The sequence below is a fragment of the Grampus griseus genome, assembly GCF_964374135.1.
Source record: "Grampus griseus genome assembly, chromosome: 14".
Lineage (NCBI taxonomy): Eukaryota > Metazoa > Chordata > Mammalia > Artiodactyla > Delphinidae > Grampus > Grampus griseus.
In genome coordinates this window covers 23,978,094-23,995,385 of record NC_139008.1, presented here as the reverse complement: position 1 = coordinate 23,995,385, position 17,292 = coordinate 23,978,094, and the positions used below count along the sequence as shown (strand labels likewise).

The 17,292-nt window shown below is 47.3% G+C and overlaps 1 protein-coding gene across 1 annotated transcript in view; it reads left to right on the top strand.

Moving 5' to 3' along the window:
* Positions 1-17,292, top strand: part of XYLT1 (xylosyltransferase 1) — a gene marked incomplete at its 5' end in the record, with an annotated part of 186,322 nt that overhangs the window by 156,975 nt on the left and 12,055 nt on the right. The window contains 4 exons of the mRNA XM_082669889.1: positions 1,340-1,556; positions 4,622-4,798; positions 9,378-9,640; positions 16,133-16,328. Coding sequence (XP_082526015.1) covers positions 1,340-1,556; positions 4,622-4,798; positions 9,378-9,640; positions 16,133-16,328 — 853 coding nt within the window. The remainder of the gene's footprint in view (positions 1-1,339; positions 1,557-4,621; positions 4,799-9,377; positions 9,641-16,132; positions 16,329-17,292) is intronic.

The window sequence follows — 17,292 nt, the reverse complement described above, 5'->3', positions numbered from 1 at the left end:
GTGTGTGTGTGTGTGTGTGTGTGTGTCCTAGAGCAGGAGTTATTAATCTGAGGTTCATGGATAGAATTCAGGGGTCTGTGACTTTGAATAGGAAGAAAATGATCTTAATTTTCACTAAACTCTAACTGAAATCTAGCTAAATGTAGGCAAAATGTAGGGTAACAAACCACCACAGTATTAGCAGTTACTGTTAGGAATCACTTTTTTTTTTTTGGCCATGCCACATGACATATTGGATCTTAGTTCCCTAACCAGGGATCGAACACATGCTCCCTGCATTGGAAGCGTGGAGTCTTAACCACTGAACCGCCAGGAAAGGCCCAGGAATCACATATTTTCAAATCGCGTTATAATTGAGGCATCCACTTCTAAATGTCATATATGCTCACCTCTTCTTCAAAATTACAGTAGTTTTTAGACCTACTACAAGACCTTGTGATTAAATGTGTTAAAAAGGAAACACATGTAATTATCATAAATGTGGTGTTTTAAAAAATATTTTGTAATACTCATTTTAATGTGTGAATCAAGAATCATGTAAATTACTATATCATCACTTTGGTGTTTGTGAACATATTTTGTAACCCTGTGTATTTTTGTTGTATGCATTTAAAAGCATTATTCTGCAATGGGATAAATTGGGAGTATGGGATTAACAGATACACACTGCTATATATAAAACAGATGAACAACAAGGATTTACTGTATAGCACAGGGAACTATATTCAATATCCTGTAATAAGCTATAAAGGAAAAGAATCTGAAATATGTATATGTGTATATATATATATATGTGTGTGTGTATATATATATATATATATATATATGAATCACTTTGCTGTACACCTGAAACTAACACTATATTGTAAATCAACTATACTTAATTTACTAATTAATTAATTTTAAAAAATAAATTAAAAAAGTAAAAGCATTATTCTGAGATGAGGGTCCCTAGGCTGTATTCACCAAACTGCCAAGGCGTCCATGGCATGAAAAGGTGATTTCAGAAGTTCTCTAAAGAGGAAGCAGATGTAGCAGATGATCATTGTGCTGGTGGGCAGTGTGCATCTAATTGTGCTGGGTGGGCAAATCTCCTAAGCTCTCTAAGCTTCTGTGTCCTCATCTGTAAAATGGGCATAATAATAGTACCTACCTCATAGGGTTATAGACACCAGCCTCACTTGTGAAGATCAAGTGAAAAACTACACACAGAGCCCCTAGCTCAGTATCTAGCACACAGTAAGTACTCAATAAATGCCTTTATTGCCGAGACTGTGCCATTTCATTTGGACTCTAGGTGGCGCTCTTTCAGGGCTAAGCACTACTTTGTCTTGCCCAGGTTCATCCGGAAACAGGGCCTGGACCGGCTCTTTCTGGAGTGTGATGCCCACATGTGGCGCCTGGGGGACCGGCGGATCCCAGAGGGCATTGCCGTGGATGGCGGCTCAGATTGGTTCCTGCTAAACCGGAAGTTTGTTGAGTATGTGACGTTCTCCACAGACGATCTGGTGACCAAAATGAAGCAATTCTACTCCTACACCCTGCTTCCTGCAGAGGTGAGTATCCAGGAAAAAAAATCCCTGAGAAAGGTAGGGGTTGGCTCTAGCCTTTGGAGCAAAGTGGATGCTGAATTTTTTGCTGAATTTTTGGCAAAGCCACGCAGGGTTCAATACGTTGTCCTCCAAACATCCAGAGGAAGATGGGGAACTGTTTTGGCTACCAGGGACCTTGCTGTCACAGCAGGGCCCCTGGTCCCCTCCAGTCTACATAGAGGTTGTATGGAGTAGATGCATAATGCTGCCACCAGCAATCTAGACAACATCTTTAAAGATGTAAAGTAAAAAAGGCAGTTCTTCCTCAAGACACTTGGCTCCCATTGGTCATAAAACCATCACCATATACTGATTTTGTTAGAACAAGACACTTTATTGCCATTTTTCAGAAAACTGTTATTTATATAAATACAAAGCTCTCATACCTACAATAGCAATGGTGCCCCCTAGAATTGTGCAGTGTGTAACCTGCACAACTGTATATGCTGGCTTTTTCAGGAAACACCCACATCAACTATTGACAGATCCTCCACATTTACCAATCCTGTAATAACTTTTCAACACCAAGAAATCCTTTTCTAATTTTGAATAGTATTCTATCATTCCCTGACAGACAGTAGTTTTGGCCTCATCAGTCACACCAGAAATTCCAGTGATCCCAAAGCCAGGGCTTCTGTTGCGTTTGCACTAGCTCCCTGCATTGACAGTCACTGTGTCCAAATGCTTGGGACTCGGCATTTCCTGTCGGCTTTTGGAAGTATTTGAAAAGCTCTGGGAAGTCTGTCACCACTTTTCAGACCTCAGGATGGGAAACTGTCTTAGTTCAGGGTGCTAAAACAAAATACAATAAAATGGATGTACTTATAGTTTTGGAGGCTAGAAGTCCTTGATCAGGGTGCCAGCATGGTCAGGTGAGATCCCTCTTCTGGGTTGCAGGCTGACTACTGACAGTCCTTGCTGTGTCCTCACATGACAGAAGGGGTGAGGGTCCCCTTTATAAGGGCACTAATCCCATTCATGAGGACCCCACCCTCATGATTTAATCACCTCCCAAAGGCACCACCTCCTCACACTGTCACATTGGGGGTTAGGATTTCAAACTATGAATTTTGGGGGGACACAAACATTCAGTCCATTTCAGAAGTCCTATTGTGTAAGATTGCAGGGTATTCTGAAACAGCACCAGCCCCATCTGGAAATGGGTAGGGACTCAGTGCTGAAGTGTTGCCCCTGACACGCCAGTGGCCTTCTTATCAGACCTGGACTGAGAGATTCTAGATTAGCTCCCTGACCTCCAGTTCACTTTCACCCTAATTTCCAACTTCAGAAAATTCCAGAGCTGGTTCTGTTTCTATTGAGCCTGCAACACCTCCCATGAATGGCCCACCATTCCTGGCTGTGCCCCATCTCTGGACCACTCAGATTGTGTGTTTCTAGGCCAGACAAGTCAGTGCAACTCATTTGATGGTTTCCACATCCCTTACCGACATCTGGGACAAGGCCAAGCTCTGAGTAAGGCTGACTGCCCACTTCAATCCTGAGGGATGATGGGCTTGTCATCACTGGGCCAGGTTTTGCTATTCTGCACACATGTTAAGTAATCAGCTTTTAATCCTATTTCAGCAAAAACCACCTTTTCTATTAAGTCTGATAACCTCCTCATCCATTATCTTGCAGGGAATTTCTGTATCATTACAAAAGGACACAGGGCAATCGATAATTGGGTACTTTCCCCCACTGCTTGATGGAGAATATGTGCCTCTCTGGGCTTGTAGACAATTCAAGCTTAAAATGCAGGTTCACAGGCATGTCATTTAACATCATAAGAAGGGCAGCTGGGGTGTGGATAGAGCCTCATTTTGTCCACTCACCCATTGAGAAGAGACTGTTTGGGGCTTTGGCTGTTTAATCAAGGTGCCCATCCCAAAGCTGGTTCTCTCTGTCCCAACCATCACCCACTTCCCAGCACACACAGGCACTTTACACTCCAGCATCCCTGTGAGATCCCACCTCCTCCATCCCAGCCTTTCTGTCCTGCCCTTCTCCCAGACCACCTCCAGGGGACCAGTTTAGAAGAAATCTGAAGGCTGTGCCGTGAATTCGTAACAGGAAGACACGTGTTCCCCAGCAACTTTCCCTAGGAAGCAGAGAGCAGGGGAGAACGTATCTGCCTGGTGTCTGAGGTTGTTATAAAACAGTTGTCCAAATAGAAGTCAGTCTCTCTCTCTCTCTCTCTCTCTCCCCCTCTCTCTCTCTCTCTCTCTCTCTCTCTCTCTCTCTCACACACACACACACACACACACACACACACACACACACCCCGTCTCTCTCTCTTTCAGCAGCTCCAACTATGTGTCTCTTCTCTGGTCTCTCTTTTCACTCTCAACATTGCCTCTTTCTCAGATTCCTAGGAGAGGTTGACCAAGCCTCAGGAATGGGGGAGATTACGGCGCCTGGTTCAGCAGCACGGACAGTGGGAAGCCCAATGGACCCCCACCTCCTCCCCTCCCAGTGTTGTAGTCGCTACTCCAGTGACTAGGGCAGGAGGGCATCCGTGATTCTGGCCTCCCTCTCCCAGGAGTGAAATTCCAGAGCTTCAATCTTTGTTTTCAAGATATCTCAGACCTGAGTCTCTTTGGTTTCAGGTCTAACTATTTGCAAAATCAAGAGCCCTTTTGGCCCAGGGTTTTCTACAAACTTGTCCCAGTGTTTTTCTCTGGTCCCCATGTGTTGACATACCCTAAGGGACTTTCTCTCTCTGCTGAGCGGACAGAGGATGTCCTGGGTGATAAGAGATGTCTTGAAATCAGTTTCTAGGCTGCTGGGGAGAGACATCTTAGAGAAACACTCGGAGCAGTAACTTCTAAGCAGCATTAAGCCACCCTGGACAAAACCTCCAGGGTACCCTTGGTTGGCCTGGACTGGCACTGACCCCATTTGCAGAGAGAACAGCTGAGTCTCCAGGAGAGTCCCTTCACTGTCAGGTGGCCCTCGGGAAGGACCCCTCACTCCAGCCCACTCGAGGGAGGCTGGACGAGGTCTCAGGTTGGTCCCTCTCTGCCCGGCAGTCCTTCTTCCACACGGTCCTGGAGAACAGTCCCCACTGCGACACCATGGTGGACAACAACCTGCGCATCACCAACTGGAACCGCAAGCTGGGCTGCAAGTGCCAGTACAAGCACATCGTGGACTGGTGCGGCTGCTCCCCCAACGACTTCAAGCCGCAGGACTTCCACCGCTTCCAGGTGAGCCGCGCCTTCCGGCCAGCGTCCACAGGCATCCAAGGCAGCCCTGCAGGTCATTGGATCCTGCAATTCCCAACCCTGGTTCTTTTTTTTTTTTTTTTTTTTTTTGCGGTACGCGGGCCTCTCAGTGCCGTGGCCTCTTCCACTGCGGAGCACAGGCTCCAGACGCACAGGCTCAGCGGCCATGGCTCACGGGCCCAGCCGCTCCACGGCATGTGGGATCTTCCCGGACCGGGGCACGAACCCGTGTCCCCTGCATCGGCAGGCAGACTCTCAACCACTGCGCCACCAGGGAAGCCCCCCCAACCCTGGTTCTTGATGATAATCATGACAACGTCAACAGTAGCCAACGTTTATTGATCACTAACACCATGCAAGGGATGTTCTAACCACTTTCCCTGTATTGACCCATTAACCCTACAACAGCCTTGGAAGATACATACATACATAGATTATTATTCCATTTTAGAGATAGGGAAACTGAGGCAGAGAAAGTTCCATAACTTTATGCAACGTCACATAGCCCAACATATCTGTTTCCAAAGCCCATACTTGTATCCATTTCTCTATACTGCCTTTCAATCAGAATCTCCTGAAATATTTGTTAAAAATATATTTCTGGGTACAAACTTGATGAGAGGGCAGAGTTTCTCAACCTCAGCACTCTTGACATTGTGGCTGGATAATTCTGTGTTGGGGTGAGGGGGCTGTAGGCTGTTTAGCAGCTTCCCTGGCCTCTACCCACTAGGTGCCAGGAGCGCTTCCCCCTGTTGTGATAACCAGGGACGTCCCCAGATGCTGCCTAATGTCCCCTGTGGGGATCCAGTAGCACCCTGCAGTTATGACAACCAGGAATGTCTTCAGACATCGCCAGCTGTCCACTGGTGGCAAACTCATCCCCATTTGAGAGCTTTTGATCTCCAGTGTGGTCCAGGAATTTTTATTTTTAATATATTACACTTTGAGAAATTCTGATGAGCAGACAAGTTTGTAAAACACCGCGCTCTGTGAACTTTAAAGGAGGAACAAGAAGAAACGTTATTGCCTTCACAGGTATCTCTGCAAGGCCTATCGATTCATAGTTCTGGGGAGAGCAGAGACAGGAGGGTGGCCAGTGCCCCATCTGCTTCCCGTGAGCACCAAGGGTGCCTTGGACCCCAGACCTATTCAGGATGGCGACCTCTTCCCACCCCGTGTGAGCACACCTCCCACTCCCTTTAGACCAGTACCCTGAGTTCTTCCTCCTCTCCCCCTCACCATGCCCAGCCTCAACTGCCCAGAGCACAAACAGAAGGCTACAAAGTGGTTAAACAAGTCACTTTGACGTCACTAGAGCCACCACGTGGAGATGATGTGCTGCTTCCCAAACCACTAACGTGGGGGAGGATGGGGGGGGGACAACAGTGCCAGACTGGTAACCCAGTCCAAGGTGCCCCTGCTGCCTTGCTCTGGTACGTAACGGAAACGTCCAGGGAGGACACGGACTGCCACGTGAAGCTTCCACCCTCGTAGCCTGGTTCCTAGGAGTGTGGTCCACAGACCAGCAGCAGCAGCATCACTAGGCAACTTGTTAGAAATGCAGGATCTCTGCTGCTCCTGACCTGCTGAGTCAGCATCTGCATCGTAACGAGACCCCCAAGCCACTAGAAGGCTATTCTGTTTGAGAAGCACGGGGTACGGGTCTGTTCTATCCCAGGCTGTGTGCCTGGTCCTCTGTGGGTGTTGCCTTCACCGGGTAGAAATCATCTCCATTGTGCAGGTGGGGAAACCAAGGCACAGAGGCAGGGACTTGCTTGTCCGTGGACATGCAGCTTGTGGAGTGGTAGGGTGGGGGGTCCCACACAGGTGTTTCCAGTTCCAGACCTGGGCTTTTTCCATCAGACCCCGCTGCCAGCCTGGTCTCATGCCTGGTCGGGTGCAGAATACACAGCAGGTTTCATCCCATCCTTCTTATTCCCTCAGGGTTCCCACCTAACGTCTTCCGCCTGCGTAAGCAGTCGCTGCAATAAGTATTCTTTAGTCTGTTTTTGGTGGCAGATTGAGAGCTACCCGGGGGCCTCCTCAAACCCATGTTAATTGAGGCATGAACTTGGGTGACATTTTAGTTCCATTGTCCATGCAGAAAGGATCTGCTGAGCAGAAGGAGGGTGGCGAGGGGAATATTTGACCTATTCAAAAGAGAAAATAGAGAAGAATTCCCACTTTCGTAGAGGACCAGTCATCACCCTCATTGCAAAGGACCTTCATCATTTAGAGCAAGAAGCCGGGTGATTCTTGGGTGCACTGCCCCTCTGGGGCCACTCCTGGGCGCCGGCACTTGTATTCCAGTCCCAGCATCCTGGGGACGTTGTGGTCTCTGATAAAGATGAGCTGACATAGAGACTGAGTTACATGCTCACAGCTCTTTAATTCGCAGTAAACAAAGATCAAGTATATCCCCCAACATCTAGACTCAAGAAGCTGCTGCCTGCCCGGAACTCTTGAGTTCTTGTTGAAAGAACTCCGAGGAAGAGAACTGTAAATATAGAAATGTGCCCTTTAGGAGCTCCAGCTATGATCAGAGAATCTCGGGAGGAGAAAGGAGGCTGCCCTGCCACTGAGTCTGGTTCTCTGCCTCCAGAAAATGAAGACTTGGAAGCCCCTGGTAGCAGGCTTAAGGGTGTAGTGATAATAGTCACATACTCATAGCTGCTAACACCGTGTGCCAGACTCTATGCTAAGTACCCATATTATTATACCCATTTTAAGGATGGGGAAACCGAGGCCCTGGATGACTTGCCCAAAGACATACACAGCTTGAAAGATGCAGAATGAGGATTTGAACCTACGTGGTCTGGCTCTTTTCAGTGCTACTATAAGGGAGCTGACCTGACCCCTTCACCATAGAGAAGGGGGTGTGGTTCCCAAGGGTCATGAAGCAGAGAGCAGGTGGGATGTTCCAAATACTAACAAGGGTTTTTGGTATTGAGGCTTCGAGTTCCCCCAACTAGCAGTGTGATCCTAGGATGATGCAGAAGAAAGAGCTTGGGTTTTAGAGTCATCGGATCTGGGTTCAAATCTTACAACTGTGTGAGTTTGTACATATCACTTGCCCTCTCCAAGCTCAGTTTCCTCATCTGTAAAATGGGAATCGTAACACCTGCTTTGCAGAGTTACGAGGATTAGAGTTGGGAGGATTAGAGGTAATGACAAAATGCAGTGCGCTGTATATAGCACGTGCTCAGGAGTTTTTATTGACATTATTGTTGCTATTAATCCACTGCAGTGAGAACAATCCTAGACCCAAGTTAAGGTCAATAATTACACTAGATCATAGGCTCCTCAAGGGAGCGGTCTGTGTTTTAATTGTTTCCGTAGCCCTAGACCAGAGGTCAGCAAACTACAGCCCCTGGGCTAAATCCACCCCACTGCCTGTATTTGTAACTAACGTGATTTGGAGCACAGCCGCTGCCCATTCATTTACCTGTCTGCGGCTGCGTTCACACTATAACAGCAGAGTTGAGTAGTTGCAAAGCTGGAAATACTTACTGTCTGGCCTTTTGCTGAAAAGGTTTATTGATCTCTGCCCCAGACCATAGTTTTAGCCCTGGTGGATAATAAGGGCTCAGTATTTGATTTCTCTAACCCTTGATGCTGTATCTGAATCCTGGCTCTGCCATTACCTTGCTGTGTGACCTTAGATAAGTAAGTCCCTTTCTTCTCTGGGACTCAGCCTCCTTGAAAATTTGGTTTACATAAATGGTTCTCAAACACTGCAGCACAGTCACCTGGGAGGCTTTTTTTGGATACGGATTCCTAAACCTCATCTTCAGAGATGTTGGTTCAGTAGGTCGGCGGGAAGGACTCCGCAGTCTCCACAGGTGGCTCTGATGTGCAGCCAGGTCAGGTGTCCTTCGCATTAGCCTCAAACCCTAGTGAGCAAATGAACCACCTTCAAAGCCTGTGCAGAATACAGATTTCTAAGCCCCACTCCTGAAGGTTCCGATCGGTAAATCCAGGGTGTTCCTTGTGAGTCTGTAAGTCAGTTACAATGCCCAGGAGGCAATAGGGAATGGTAGGGACTGTGGTGAGCCAAAAACCCCATGGCCATCTAAAGGGACAGGTGCTATTCAGCTTTAACTACTTGTCACCGTGTAGGAACATGGGGCCAGATCGTTTCTGTTCAGAGGGAAACCAAAAGTTGCTTCTGTAAAGTCTTCTACCTTTTAAATGTTGTCAGCTAATTCAATTTTAAAACATTCTTCTGGACAACTAAAATATATCCGTAAGAGGTATTAGACCTCCAGCTAAATGATTTCTGAGATCCATCCCAGCTATAAACATCTAGGATATAATTTATTTCACAGATATTTAAGTGATGCTTACTACATGTCCATCATTGCTCTAAATGCTTTACAAATGTTAACTCATTCAATCCTAACACCCTTTTTACAGATGAGGAAACTGAGAACAGAGAGGGCAGTAAGTGTCAGAGCTGGGATGTGGATCCAGGCAGGCCGGCTGCAGAGCCCGGCTCCTAAATGCCCACCTACCCTCATCCCCACTTGCTGACACTGTTCTTTTTATTTCATGAGGGCAGCAGACAGCCCGGCCCACCTTCTTTGCCCGCAAGTTCGAAGCCGTGGTGAATCAGGAAATCATTGGGCAGCTGGACTATTACCTGTATGGGAACTACCCCGCGGGCACCCCGGGCCTCCGCGCGTACTGGGAGAATGTCTACGATGAGCCTGACGGCATCCACAGCCTGAGCGACGTGACACTGACCTTGTATCATTCCTTCTCCCGCCTGGGCCTCCGCCGGGCGGAGCTGTTGCTGCACGACGCCGGGGAGAACAGCTGCAGGTGAGCCAGGGAGCAGGGGGACCAGGGATGAGGGAACGTCCTCCTCTGTAGGGGCTGCGGCTTCTCCCTAAAATCATCCACGCAGACATCCCAGCGTTCAGAGCATTTCCTGTCTAAGCCTTCGTCACCGTTTTACCTTCGCAGGATAGCAGATCTAATATTTACCTAATTATTTCCTTTCTGTGGACTCATTCTTTGTGCTAAATATATGTATTTTAGAAGGAAGCTTTATGTCACCGTATTAGATAGTTATTTTTGTTCCACATGGAAAGTAATCACGAAAATACAGAACTGTTTTTTTTACTTTTTATTATGGAAAATGTCAAATATACACCAAATAGAGAGAAAAGTGTAACCCCATCTCTCATCACCAGCTCTAGCAATTACCAGCTCCCGGCCAATGCGGTTTCATCTGCGCCTTCACTCACCTTCCCCTCGTCCCAGATCAGTTTGATTGAAGCAAATCCCATAAATATTTTATCTCTGAAAATTGACTCCTTTTTAAAATGTAACCATACTATCATTGTTACACCTAAAAACATAACCAAAAACGTCACGAAAAGGCATAACTATTATTTAAAATGTTCATGTACCCTTTAGAATCATCTCACCTACCACTAGTGGGTACCAGTTGACACTTCAGGAAAGAATGTTCTAGAATATATGAATAGAAGACGGAAGGTGGGAAAACGATTCAACATAACCCCACCTCTCCCCTGCCTTTCCCTAAGCCAGCCAGCCCTTCTCGTTTTGTGTACCTTCTCTTCCGTTCTCTAGCAATGTACATTGCAGATATTTCCACAGTGACAACAAGGATTTGGTGTCCTGCTTCTTTCGCTCGGCATTATAATACTAGCCCGTCTTCTCCTTGCTGCTCTGCAGCTTCCTTAAGGATAATGACCCTTTTTTTTTTTTTTTTTTTGCGGTACGCGGGCCTCTCACCATCGTGGCCTCTCCCGCCGCGGAGCACAGGCTCCGGACGCGCAGGCTCAGCGGCCACGGCTCACGGGCCCAGCCGTTCCGCGGCATGTGGGATCTTCCCGGACCGGGGCACGAACCCACGTCTCCTGCATCGGCAGGCAGACTGTCAACCACTGCGCCACCAGGGAAGCCCTAATGACCCTTTTTAATGCCACTAGTATTCCACTGAGTAGGAATTCCGGAGTTTGCTTAATTCAGCCCTTTCCTGTTGCTATTGTCAGTAATGGACCATTGTACATAATGTTCTGATGAATATCTTTTTGCAGAAAGCCTCTTTTATCCCCCTTCTCTTTTCTGATTATTTCCTGAGGATGGGTTCCCAGAAGTGCCTCTAGCCACTCTCCTTCTCCTTCTTGTTCTGCCTCCCACCTTCCTCTTTAAACAACAAAGAAAAAAAAGTATTAATATCAGTCTCTCCCCACTGAGCCTTCTGTGTCCCTCCCTGCCCCGCTCTTCCCTCTTCTCAAGAACAGAAGAAAGAGAGGAAAGGAACCATTTTGTTCCCTAAAACTCTGAAAACATGGGGCCCCATGCATGCACACCAGCTGGATTTCCACAGGGCTGCACCAGTTTTTCCCTCAGCCTTCCCTCTCCTCTCCCTGTGGGTTCTGGTTTAGTTAAAAGGGAGACCAGAATGGGTTAGGAACCCAGGACCTGCCATTTGAACTCCACTCTACTTACTAGCTATTGACCTCGGACAAGTCATGAACCTCTCAGAGCCTCAGTTTTCTCATCTATAAAATGGGAGTGATCATAAGCCTTACAGCATATGGTGGTGTGAGGTTTAAAGGGGATAATCCTCCAAAACTACCTTATGAGTTATGTATTATTATTATTAGCCCCATTTTAACAGTATTTTACGTATGAAGTGCTTGGTACATGTTTATGCTGTTTTTGGTATCTTAGTTGCCAATATTCTTAAACTGCCAAGAGCAGCCAATAGGGAGCCGGCTGTGCGAGCTACACGCTCCATCACTGGTTACATGAACTGTTCATCGCTTCCTCTGCGCTGTTCTTTGCTGACCGTCGCCACTGTCCCCACTCATTCTACCTTTTCCCAGTCTTCCAGGGTCATCTCAGGTGCCACATCCTCTGTGAAACTTGCTAAGAGCTCCCCTGATAGCCCACCCCGTGCCTCTCCTGAGCCCAAAGCAGCCTCCAACACTCCCACTGCACTTAGCAGCAGTGTCTTGGATCAAGGCTGTTGGTGAATGTCTTTTCCCCCTGCTGGTCCGGGGTTAGAATCCCTGGCCGAGGAACCACATGTGTGTCCCCAGTAGATGGCACAGTGCCCGATGCTTGGGAGGCAAATGCCGTTTAAGAGTAGTTTTAATCCCAGGCTGCACAGCATTTATAAGGTAAATAATCTTACAGAAAATTTCAGAAGATTCCTCCAATTGATTTATAGTTGTTGAAATTTTCACCTGGTATTTGTTTTGGGATTAAGCAAGCCATCAAGTTGCCTCAGGCCCGGAATCCTTTGGCTTCTACCACATTTTTTATTATAATGGAACCATTGTGCCTGGCTGTGGGAAAAGCTAATATATATTTATGAATATGAGCCTGCAAATAAATCAGGACAAAGGACCCTTGTCCCAAAGGCAAAAAAGAGTAAATTTCTACCCCTGGGCTCTCTGGGGAAACAGCAAGTGAAAACTTTATTTCAGGAGTCTCATTTCCTCTGGGCATTTCATGCAAATTGTGTCTTTCTAGTCTATAGTATAACCTTTCATAAAAATGTTTATTGATTTTTTTTCTCATTAGGTAATAACATTTGTTCATTGCAGAAAATCTCAAAATGGCAGTTTGAAAGTTTTCTTGTGAGCCCCATCCAGAGATAAGGAAGTCAGTATTTTATTACATGTCCTCAAATTCAGATGCCATCAGGACCAGGCAGGAAGCATGTATCCTCCGCACGGGGTGGGCTGACCTGTAAACCAGGGACCCCCGCCGGGGCCCCGGGGCTGAACACCAGCATATCCTTGCCCTCCGGCACATTCCTTGTAGGAATGTACCTTTGGAGTTGCCAGTCACATCTCCTGAATTTTCAAGACAAATCAGAAATCCACAGTTTTGTGTGAGCCTCCTAAATTTTTTAATACCCACCTCATTTAAATAAGAAGCAAAAGCACCTTTGGGCCAAGTGAACGCACCTGAGGCATCCTTTAGGTCCTATTGTATTGCACCCGGCATCTTGTTACAACTCCCTTCTTAGTCTTAATTACTTAATTACCATATAGAGTCTAGAGGAGGTACCAGTGGGCTTTGTGTTCAGTCCTGGGTTACAGGTTCCCTAGATGTACCTTAGAAGCAAAGGGTTCAAGAGAAAATCCTTCTAGAATCTTCCCTCAAACAGTAAGTATGGATTGAGCACCTACCATGTGGCAGGCTGTGTTAGGCACTGGGTGCTCTCAGCCATGACCCAGACAGACCAGGTCCCGAGCTCAAGGCCCTCCCATGCTAGTGTGAAAGCAGGCTGTACCCCAGCTCACAGAAACAAGAACAGAAGATCTATAGAGAATGAAGAATGAAGATAAACTCAAGTAACAGCAGTGAGCTGGTGACTTAAGTTCAGGGGTCAAGGAAGGTCTCTCTGAGACAGTAACATTTAAGCAAAATAAGACAGAGACAACTATGCAACCATAAGAGGAAAAGAGCATCTCCAGCAGAGAGAATGTCCTATGCAAAGGCCCTGAGGTGAAAATGAGCTTAGCATGTTCAAGAATCCAAAATAAGGTCCACGTGGGGCTTCCCTGGTGGCACAGTGGTTGGGAGTCCGCCTGCCGATGCAGGGGACACGGGTTCGTGCCCTGGTCCAGGAAGATCCCACATGCCGCGGAGCTGCTGGGCCCGTGAGCCATGGCCACTGAGCCTGCGCGTCCGGAGCCTGTGCTCTGCAACGGGAGAGGCCACAACAGTGAGAGGCCTGCGTACCGCAAAAAACAAAAAATAATAATAAGGTCCACGTGGCTAGAAGGTGGTAGCTTGGGACGGAGGGAAACGATGAGGCTAGAGAAAGAGGTAGGAGGTTTAGACCAGGTAAGGAGTCTGGGTTTTACCCAAGCATAAGCAAAACCCCTTGCAGTATTTAAGGAAGGGACAATGCATATTGCTACTATGAGGATCAGTTATAGCAGACAAAAGTAGGAGGAAGACGAGTAAGGACGCTTCTGCAAAGGTCCAGCAAGACGTGATGTTGGCTTGACCAAGATGCTGGCGGTGCATAGGACAGTAGAGGATGGATTCAGGTGGAGAAAACAGGATTTCTTGGAAGAAGATAAGGGAAAGCGAGCAACCCAAGATTAACTCCTAGATTTCTGGGGCACTTGACCATTGCTCGTTTGCCTGACCCCTTAGCAGCGCCCCATACAACTGACCACCGCCTTCTGGAAACACTTTCTTCTTTTAATTCCCATGACAACAATCTGTCCTGCTTTTCTTCCACCTTTACTAGTCAAACACTGACGACCTTACAGAACAAACACTGACGACCTACCATTTACCTATTGCAATAATGTCGTGTAACAAGCCCCAAATCAGTGCTTTGAAACGTTAAGCATTTACAGAGCCTTCAAGTTTGCGGGCGAGCTGGGCAGTTTTCCTGGGCTCAGCTGGCATCTCTCCTGCATCTGCAGCCAGCTGTAGGTCTTGGCTGGGAGTGGTTGGCGGGTCTAGGATGGCTTCGGCTGGGATACCTGGGGTGGCTCTGCTCTGCTCTGAGTGTCTCATCCCTCCACAGGCTACTCTAGGCGTGCTCTCGTGATCACAGAAGAGCAAGAGAGAGAGTGGAAACGTGCAAGGCTACTTGGGGCCCTGGCTCAGAACTGGCATGATACATCCCCCTCTTCTGGCCAAAGCAGATTTGAGATGGGGGAATAGACTCACCTCATCGGTGCAAGGAAACCTACAGAGTCACATGGGAAAGAGACAGGAGAGGTGACGAATTGCAGACGTTAATGCAGGCAACCCCAGGACACTCTCACAGTGCCATCTGTGCTGTCCACAATCGCCACTAGCCACAAGGAGACATTTAAGTCTAAATTAACTACAATTTCAAATGCAGTTCCTCGGTTACACCAGCCACATTTCAAGTGCTCAGTTGTCAGAAGTGGCCGAGGCTACTGAACTGAACTGCACAGATGCAGAACATTCCATCATGGCAGTGAGTTCTGCAGCACAGTCCAGAGGGAGGGTTTTCTGCTTCCAAAGTCCAGACCAAAGTGGACTTGCGTGGGCCGGGAATGCCCAGCAAGCAGTCTGAAGACAGTGCAGGTTTTTTTTCTCAAAGCCCCGAAGGCATCCGATAACAAGGCAGTGATTTCAGGAGATGCGTAACACAGGAAGGCAGCTTCCCTAACTGTTATAATCAGACATAAAGACTTAAACTCCAGAGCAGGACCAGAGGAAAGGAAGGCTGAGAGGGACAGTGATTTGTGGAATGCTGTCATTAAGGAACCACAAGCACCCTCTAAGTACCATGCGCCTTACACACTGCAGAAGCCGACAGCTTTTCACTTCACAAGTAGGAAGGACAAAGAACTGGGCTCGTCCAGGCTCCTCCCTCCTCTGGGCATCTCTGCTTAGCTTCCCTGCCCCTTTCAGCGAGAAGCCTTTGCGGATCAAAGGCATGCATCTTAAAACGAGCTACCTACTTGTGTATGTACGAATTTATCTCAGTTTGGCAATAATTTTTAAGGACCATACCCAGTGCCACTGGTAAGGACAGTGAAGTGTAAATCAGTACAACCTTTCTGATAAACTTGGGCAGCAGACATCAAGCGCCCCTTGGAGATTACAGAGGAAGAGAGATGTTCCCCAAAACATTTTTGCTCAAGGACGGTTAATGCAGCATTGTTTAGAATGGCAAAAAATTAGAAACCAGTTGAACACCCAATGATGGGGAACTTTCTCTATAATATAATAATGCCATATTTGGTATTATATTTCCATATCATGGTATTACATACAATGGAAGAATGTATACACACACACACACACAAATCATGTTTTCAGAGACTATTCAAAGACATGATAACGCTCAGGAAATACTATGAAGCAAGAGCAGGATATAGCCAGTGTGTATATTATGGTCCCAGCTCTGGGATTTATGTAAATATGTGTGTAGAAAATAAGGCTGAAAAGAAATATGTCACGATGGCATTGTTTGCACACCGTTGTCGCTTCTCAGTACCTAGCGCTGGAGGGTCAGTGAATGTCTGTGAATTGACATCGTCTATGGAAGGAAGCATCAGAAGTCGTCGTTTCTATTTTCTTGATTGTGCTTTCACACAGTCAGCATGTTTTACATTTATGATCAGCAAAAGGTTACTGTTAACAGTTATTGAGATCATAGAATCACAGGAAGCAGCTTTCGGGAACACAGCGAGCTTTGTATAAAATGGGGATTATTTTAAGGACAGGACCAGCGTGATGGGTGGGGAACCCCACTGTGACCCAACACACGTCCAGCCCTGACCCATGAGCTTGCATGAGCCTGTGCATGTTTTTCAGGTACTATCCAATGGGCCACCCAGCCTCTGTCCACCTCTACTTCCTTGCTGACCGTTTCCAGGGCTTTCTGATCAAGCATCATGCTACCAATCTGGCCGTGAGCAAACTCGAGACCCTGGAGACATGGGTGATGCCAAAGAAAGTCTTCAAGATTGCCAGCCCACCCAGCGACTTTGGGAGGCTTCAGTTTTCTGAGGTAAGAGGCCAGAAACTACCACACGACATCCCCTCTGGCAGTCCACTTGCTGGGTTCTGTTTCTGCTCTGACACTTGTAGTTGGAGCTGGAGGAGAAGAGGACTTGAAGAGGCCCCAAGATAAGCTGGCCCTGTGCCTGGAGAAGGTTCAGGGTGGTCGATATCAGTGCACCAACCAACCCGGAGCTTTGGTATATTTTTATAGTAGAACTTCTATTCCTTTTCATTTTTCACCCTAACCAGTGATTCCTCCTAAACCTATGTTAGTAATAAACCAGTAACAAACCAGTTTCCTAATGAAGTTGTGGCATGAGTCCCATCTTACAGATTGGAGAACTGGGGCCTATAGAGAGTCAGTGATTTTCTGGATCGTAGCGAGGAAGCAGAAGGGCTCAACATTGAATCCAGGTCTCTTAGGCCACAAATCCCATGCTTAATTGTGCTTTTGTTTCCCCAGTTCCTAACACAGGGTTTAACTCAAAGTAAGCACCAGATCAGTCATTGAACGGATGAGTGAACGGATGCATGCGTGCGTAGAGGGATGAACAGAGGTGTCAGTGGATGGACAGATAGATGGTCTGATGCATGGGTCCATGGGATGCAGTTCCCACCTCCCCAGGACCGCACTGGCTTTTAGTTACTTTTCTGCCTGGGGAGATGGATTCACCTAACACCACCCTCGTAACATCAGCCCCACCTCGAGACCTGAAAGGCCCTACATGGTCTGGCCTCTGTCTGCTTCTCCAGCCTCATCCAGGACCACTCTCCTTCCCGCTCACTCTTCTTGCATCTTTGTCACACATGCCAAGTTTGTTCCTGCCTCGGGCTTGACACGTGGTGATCCTCCTTCCTAGAATACTGTCCGCCAGGTTTTCACCTTTTTTGTTGTTGTTGTTCATTCTGATCTAAGTCCAAATAGTGCACCTTCAGAGAAGCCTTCCGTGCCCACCCACTTATGCCACCTT